The sequence below is a fragment of the Pungitius pungitius genome, chromosome 13 (assembly GCF_949316345.1).
Source record: "Pungitius pungitius chromosome 13, fPunPun2.1, whole genome shotgun sequence".
NCBI lineage: Eukaryota > Metazoa > Chordata > Actinopteri > Perciformes > Gasterosteidae > Pungitius > Pungitius pungitius.
Genome location: NC_084912.1, coordinates 10577282 through 10585243, shown reverse-complemented (window position 1 = coordinate 10585243; position 7962 = coordinate 10577282). Strand labels below are relative to the sequence as shown.

Below are 7962 nucleotides of genomic sequence, written 5' to 3'. Positions count from 1 at the left end.
TAGCTCTGTTACGTTTTCGACGCCTATGAATTGAAACTGAAAGACGTCAACACCAAAGCCTGCCTCGTTGGCCCGGGAGGAGAGAAGGTGACGCGCCTACGTCACACGGCCTTTGTCGGCGCCACATCACTTGCTGCCTTCAGGGGCCCGTTCAAGGTCGGAAACACGAACGCTACAGTTTGAAGCTTTTCACTTTGTGTTTATACTTCTGAAATAAATATGCATCTATAAATATAAATGTTCGACGTTTTATAGTTTCATCTTTTAAAAAATCAGGCTCAAAAGTTTTCTTTGCAGCCAAGATATCAGTGAAGAGAAAAGAGCATCAGCTAAGGCTGCTAGGGTCATTCTTACATTTTAATACTGTGTGTCCACCCATGACGCCCCAAACGACCAAAACCATGCAAGCAAGGGGGGGAGAGAAAGAGATCGCTCACCAACATATTCTAGTTCCTATAGTTTCGATATTTCCGACTGCACCTGAAAGCCTCAAGTGCCGTGGCAGGTTTCGCGGAGGGGGAAGAGGTTTCATTGAGCTTTGTCCGTAACAACATCCCTCTCGTTGGGCTACATTTCGCTATTTTAACGCGCGGGGCGATTACATTATTAACATTAGTGTAGAAGACGTTTTCTTTGAACAAACCCGCAGCCAAACGCCGCGCTGACACCTCACGAAAATGCTTCCGTCTCTGGCCAGCAATTCGTGTGTGCGCTTGATGCAGAATCACAAATCGACGTGGTATTTTGTTTCTCTCGTCTTGGGCTACGTCCTCTATCTCGTGTTCGGCGCAGTGGTCTTTTCCTCGGTGGAGCTGCCGTACGAGGACATCCTACGCCAGGAGCTGAGGGCCATCAAGAAGCAGTTCCTCCAGGAAAACGAGTGCCTGTCCGAGGAGCGCCTGGAGCGCTTCCTGAAGAAAGCCCTGGACGCGAGCAATTACGGGGTCTCCATCCTCAACAACGCCTCGGCCAACTGGAACTGGGACTTCACGTCTGCCCTGTTTTTCGCCAGCACCGTGCTGTCCACCACAGGTGAGACGTCGATGCAGCCGATCAGGTGCTTTTCAGCCCAGCGTTAGCCCGAAGTGGGCCACTGCACCCTTGATCGTCCCCGTGAGGTACCGGTTGGCCTACTGAATGAAAGTGGGTCATTAATGAATGTGATCGATGCTAATTGTAGGCGAAACACTTATTGCAGTACGTCCGTCAGGTCAGGAACCCGTCTGTATTTGTCGCACTGGATATTTAGACACACACGGTATGTGTTTTTAATCTATTTTGTTGTTGTTACCATAAACACTGCCTCAGTGGGTTATCATTTGATAAACATCTCTTGCAAAATATAACACACAGAAGAAGCCCTGTAAGAGGATTAGCACAAAAACTTGAGGCAGTATGTCAATGTCATCCGTTTCCTTCCCACAGGCAATAATAACATTAGGACAGGCCTTTAACACAAAGTGTTTGTTCTAGAGGCACTTGCAGTGTTTTGTGTGTGTGTGTGTGCATGGAGAGCATTGCTTAATGCAACGTGGCTTGCAGTAGATCTGTGAGGATACCTGAAGAGCTGTAGTCTGACCACAGGGCAGCAGTTGTGATGGAAGTTTCATCACGATTGTGCTGATACCATGAAGGCCAGTTTGTGCCTGGCTGCATCAACCTGTCCTGTTCAAGTCAAAATGCTGTGGAGGTTTTTACACAGACGTGTAGATGATCGGAAGGTCTGACTCTGTCTATTTGTTTCTGTCTTATTCTCAAACCTTTTGCATTTCTCAATCACCACGGAATTTCCGAATTGAGTTTTATCCTCACCTTGTCCCACCCACCACAGTGTATCAAACACCTGCTGTTGATGGTCGTTACTCAGAAGTCCAAACAGAGGCACTAGCACACCATACTGAATAGGACACTGTGATGTCATTACCTTTTAATTCTTCCCACAGGAAAAGGGGAAGTGAACCACTGTGGAAACAGTGGCAGTTCCAATATATTTCATGAATACAAAGCAGAAGCGTTAAGTTCATCTAATATTCTTAACAAAACATCACAACTGAGCCTATTGCAATTTCTTCCATTACGCGCTTTTAACATTCACCTCGTAAGAGCATGGCTTTTACAGTAATCCCCCTTTTTAAATCAACATGACATCACATCAGACTTTTCTCTCAAATCCTCCTCTGCCTGTCATTAAATACTCCAGCCTCTGTTAGTTCCTCTGCCGGTTATTTCATTTCTCAGCAAAAAACGACAGCACGTCTTTGCGCTCAGGAACCTGTGTGACGCTTGGGTTTGTCCCGTTTGTTGTCCCACAGGATATGGTCACACGGCACCGCTCTCTGACGGCGGCAAGGCCTTCTGCATCCTCTACTCCGTGATTGGCATCCCCTTCACCCTCCTCTTCCTCACGGCCGTGGTGCAAAGGATCATGGTGTTCAGCACGCGGAGGCCCGTCATGTACATCCACCGGCGCTGGGGTCTGTCCAAGCCGCTGGTGGCCATCGTTCACGCCGCGGTGCTGGCCGCGTTGGCCCTCTCCTGCTTCTTCCTCATCCCCGCCGCCATCTTCTCGGCGCTGGAGGAGAACTGGAACTTCCTGGAGTCCTTCTACTTCTGCTTCATTTCGCTCAGCACCATCGGCCTGGGCGACTACGTACCCGGAGAGGCCACCAATCAGAAGTTCAGGGAGCTTTACAAAGTGGGCATCACCGGTGAGTGCTGATGAGTCTTCCTTTTTGTTTTTTGTGGCAAAGTGGGCTCTCAAATAGGTTTTCGCCTTGTGTCCACTTTCATCCTCATTAAGGGGTTTGTAAGGATGGTATATGTAAGATTTTACAGCAAACATCCATTAAAAGTGATGTGTGCTCTGAGCAAACATGAATTTATTACTGATGAGGCGACCGGCTCACAGCTGTTACCTTGTTACTGTCCCTGTTTCAGGATCACATTTCTCATTGGCTCAAATGCTTCCTGTTGCAAAGTGGGTTTGACGGCTTGATCTGTTTACTTGTAGCAGTCCAGGAAACACTGTCTGAAACGATTAACTGATATGAGAATACATCACACATGCTTTACGATGGTGAACTTTGTTCTAACAGGGTGTGACACAATCAGCTGGGTCAATTTCTTAAACTCAATGAATACGTATTGTTCGAACAAAAGTAAAAATGTGTGCCATGCAAAAATCAACACATGCTTAAGAAATTACAATCACACATACAGGATTCATAAACGATTGATTTCCTTTTTAAAGTGTTGAATAGAATCCGTATGGGTTTAATATTAGAACAAGCTACTATTACAAAACACAAAAACATTTTGTATGTAATCATGGTTAAGGAATAGCCTGTCCTACCCACACAGAGTGTAATGGCTATTACTACAGTAAGCATATAGTCTGCAAGAGTGCTTGTCACTGCAAAATAAAAAATGCTTTGCTCATTCACTTACCATAACTATGGCTTTTCTCACCTTATTCCACTGTATTTTTTAACACTGCTGATGAAGCTCATTGTTAACATTTGGATGGCTTTTTTCATTTTGCTTTACATAATCACACAACAGTGCAGTGTGGAAGATAAAATGAGCCATGGCCCACTGGAGATCAGCAAGGCATTGATCGCATTTTTCTGGTTGATTGGGCAACTTCCTGCAGGCAGCCCTGTGACGGCTTAAAGTGACAAGAATTACCAAAAAATCCAATCCGATTTGAATACTCAAGCGGGCGGTCGCCTGCGTGTGCGTGTGTGTGTGTGTGTGTGTGTGTGTGTGTGTGTGTGTGTGTGTGTGTGTGTGTGTTACACTGGTCACACGCAGCGCGCAAAGGCACGTCTGTAAGAGGAGAGAAAGCTATTGGAGAATTTTTAATGCATTATTGTGTGTACATACAGTACGTTTTGGCTCCTTAACAAAATCCAAGCAAAAGAGACCTCAAATGTATTATGAAAAGTAATCAATACAGACCACGCAGTGCTGTAGCGCTCCTCTTTATTCCAGAGCATCACAGTCCTTATTCAGTAGTTGTTACAGTTGATCGGGTTCACATACTGGTCTAGACTTCCTACCGGTTGAACTTCAGGGGAATTTTTTACGTTAGTCACTTCGAAAGATAATTGGTGAAAGATTAGCAAAGATTAGTGTTTTTAGAGCATTGTTTTTCACCGTTCCTCTTCCCATCTCACCTTTTAAACAGAGCTCACACTCTCTTCTTCTCCTGGTCAGGCAGCCACCGCCCTCTAGTGTCAGTGCATATAAACAACGCTTTCTGTGAACAAATCTATTACTCGTGTTTTTCCAATTGAATGACCTCCAGAAACCCTCGAATATCTTCGTCTGTATATATCCACCAGCAGCCGTCGTTGTACAAAAAAACATCAGGGAAAAAACTGCAGTGATAAAATCTATATTAAAAAGTACGAACTCCATTAAGTTGTATAAATAAGGGAATGTTAGAAGGATTTCTTGTCAGTGTTATTAAGTGATGTTTTTGAAAATCACACCACTCACACCTGCCTTTCTCTGCCTCTGTGCCTGTCTCCTCAGTCTACCTGATCCTGGGTCTGATCGTCATGCTGGTGGTGCTGGAGACCTTCTGCGAGCTGCAGCAGCTGAAGCAGCTGAGGAAGATGTTCTACCTGAAGAAGGAGAAGCCGCAGGACCGCCTGGCCATTTTGGAACATGACCACTTGTCCTTCACTACGGTGTCCAACCGAGCCACGGTTTACTCTGACGGCAAAATCCAGTCGTTTGTTGGTGTCCCAACTCAACTGTCCTCGCTCAGTGATGATCCCATGATCCAGTAAAACGTCACCAGAGCAAACGTCTATTGAGGGATGACAATGTGAAAGTAGAGGGGGCAGTGCACTAAAAGTAGACCCAACGCATAGATCACGAGTCACAGCCCGAGACGTTGTGTAAACTTTAGTTGTATAACAAGTTGGGGCTAAACAGCGCTTGCAATAAACTCAGTCATCACACCCAAATTCTGACAAAAAAGTTTAACAGTGACTATAAGAACATATTAGGTGATTTAAGAAAAGCATTCTGCTGTTTATTATGACTCACAAGAATCAAGCTCCTTATCTGTTGCACATTTTTGGAAAATATTTAGAAGAAGAATATTTGGAAAATATTTAGAAATATTTAATTGCTCTCTTCAATCTTGCTGAAATATGGGACAAATCTCTGCAGTCGGTCACGAAATACAACATAAACATGTATGTATCTTGTAAATAGAGATGCGTGAAGGCTACTTTGAATTGTTTTGAGACGTACAGTCATAGCTCCACCTAGAATAAACACTCCTTTTTAAAGATGAGCCAGTGTAGCCAAGACACGAGGACAAGTCATGTAAATATTGGACTTCAGATATCTTTATGCCTCTGGGTCGGATGTATTATATTATCCCGCTATTCACGCTGTGAATGTGACACATTCACAAGAATTTCGGCAGAACCGTCCGCTCTGACTCAAGCACGAACCCACTGGACTTGGTTGGTCAAAGGTCGCTGGGACCTTACAGAACACGTTTTTGGCCATAACAAAATATAACAAAATACTTGAATTTTGACAATTTGACACAAATGTTTAATAGGACAAAATGATAGCTGTGGGCATTTTGGACGGACATGATAGAGAACTGCGGCATACAACCGCAAGTCAGTCGTTTTAGTGTTACATGGAACTTTGGAACTTGCCGTCAACCCTGAAAATAAGCATCTGAAAGAAGAGACGGTATATTGCATCAATTACAAAGGGTCTGAGCTCAGATTAACTGAGATTGCGTAAGATTGACATTTTTGAATACAAAGTTGGCAAACAACCGGCTTTGTTAAAGTAACTGACCAGAAGAAACACAATGTGGTATTTTGTAGCAGTTCTGGCTCATCCTAACGGGGGTGTTGTTCTTTTTAGACTTTGTGGTATTACACATTTCACTCACTGTGAGGGATAACATTTGTCTGCAAGTATGTATTTTCTCTCAAAATGGTCTCTGAGAAGATGAGCACTATAAGTTATTGATTTGTCTGAATGGCCTCATGTGTGTCCGTTTTGAAAAGACACATTAAATAGGGAAGCACAGATTGGAGGCTGGCATTTTACCGTCAAGATGGAGCGCTCTATTTGCACATGTACTGGAGCACTGTTTGGGATTTCTCATAGAGAGAACGGACGTGGTTCCTGCTATTTTAGATATTAAAAAAAAACACAAAAAAAACGAATGATCGAAATAATCAAACATGAATGGTACTTTGGGTGTGGATGATCTGTAAATGCTCAATAACTGCTCTGAGCTAGAAAAGAGCAAGCCGACTGTATTTATATCATTTGAATGTAGAAATGTATATAATAGGACTTGAAGGTTTTAAATTGATGAAAATAACTAATTTGAAGCTTTAAAGGTTGAAGCTAGAAAATCAAGTGACAGGAGTGCAGCTAAAACATCTGTTGTGTCACCGCTCCCACATCAGCTTGTAATCTGCTCATCAACCGAGGATGGAAATGTCCATGATTGGGATTTAAAAGGGTGGACATTCCCTATTGCTATTTGAAAGGAAATTGCATTGCACTCCTGTTGGTATCTGTTGTCATGTATATTTCTTCGCACATTGAGTAGAAAGACGAGCAATCGTTATGCATTTTAAGTGTGTTTCCGTCTCTGTGTGGAGCTGAAGTTCTGACCTCATCTTTCTCTGCTGCATCACCACATCGTGACGGAGACCCGGCCTTTTGTAAAGTCTCGAATGTAATGTTTTTTTTCATGCCGTTTGTTACAGTGAGATTCAAAGCCTGACCAGAGGGCAGCGTTACTCCCTCAGCTGCTCTGCCGGCTGTGTTCGTTTGGGGACCAGTTCATTTGAATCGGAGAGATGTGTCATGACTGCTTGCAAAATTAGCTTGGAGCGTGTCGTCATCATAAGTACTTGCTGATCTTTAATTTAGTATTTTATAGTTCTTCTTCTTTTTCTCACCAATCTGGGCCTTTGTGTAAACCGTGATGCATTGAAACTGTTCTTATTGCTGAGAAAAAAATGTAAAACTTGAATTTAGCTAAAGTGTTTTTTTTTTGCTGTATGGTCTTACTGTTTATAAGATACATTGAATTGATCGATGTCACGGCTTCTACACTTCAGCATTACTGCTTTTGGTGGAGTCTGTCAGTCATATGCAGTCTGTTCAGCGAGGAAACGATGTGTCAAGGATTCCGAGTGGGAACCCACTGACATCATTTATTTATGCTATCAAAAGTCAAACGTTTGGAAAATTTGGGACTACACCTTACTGTACATATCTGTTCAGTATCTGTACAGCCAGGTGCGCCAGTGAGTGTTGTAGGATTGCCATGAAGTACTACCTTTTTTTGTAAAATTCATTATAGCATACGTAGTGAATCCATGAACTGTAAAATATCAGCAACTTATAAATAAAGTGTTGGTTAAATCTGACTTTTTGCCTCATTGATTGCTCTCCTTGTGTATTATTCATATGCTCAATGGCCATCGAAAGCAGCAGAGCCAGTCATGAATATTGTGCCCAGCTGTCTCCCTGCAGCAACTCGTACCTTATAGGAGTTGTGATTATCTGCTGGGACTTGAGTTATGGGCAATTTTAGTAGTTATAGTATAGTTATAAGTTCTAGGACACTCATTCAGATAACAAAATGTTAAGACAAAAATGACAAAAATGTGATGTGTATATAAGTTACTTTGGTCTTACTGTTGTCTAGAACACAAAAATTGGCTTATTCAATCTGAATAACGTGATTCATCCCAGTGCTACACAATACAATATATTGTGTTTTATTACCGGGGAGCAGAATATGTCTCTGAGGAGAGTAAAGTTTATTAAGTATTGTGAGAATAAAAACACTTTTATTCAACAGTTGTGATTATTGAGCCAACATTCATGTTATCGAGCTGAATTAGGATGAGGAGAAGGCAGCTGAAGTATTTATTCAATGCTTTT

The 7962-nt window shown here is 42.8% G+C and overlaps 1 protein-coding gene across 1 annotated transcript; it reads left to right on the top strand.

Moving 5' to 3' along the window:
* The first annotated feature begins 382 nt into the window (after positions 1-382).
* On the top strand, positions 383-7454 carry kcnk1b (potassium channel, subfamily K, member 1b). The gene is made up of 3 exons (XM_037466074.2): positions 383-1032; positions 2313-2708; positions 4540-7454. Exons 1-3 carry the CDS (start codon positions 678-680, stop codon positions 4797-4799), a joined length of 1011 nt encoding a protein of 336 aa, XP_037321971.1. The 5' UTR covers positions 383-677; the 3' UTR covers positions 4800-7454.
* Positions 7455-7962: the final 508 nt, after the last annotated feature.

Excerpts from the sequence above, each read along its gene's own strand:
- kcnk1b (XM_037466074.2), top strand. The coding sequence starts at position 678 with ATGCTTCCGTCTCTGGCCAGCAATTCGTGTGTGCGCTTGATGCAGAAT. Across the intron at positions 1,033-2,312 it reads CACCGTGCTGTCCACCACAG|GATATGGTCACACGGCACCG; the intron begins GTGAGACGTCGA and ends GTTGTCCCACAG. Across the intron at positions 2,709-4,539 it reads TTACAAAGTGGGCATCACCG|TCTACCTGATCCTGGGTCTG; the intron begins GTGAGTGCTGAT and ends CTGTCTCCTCAG.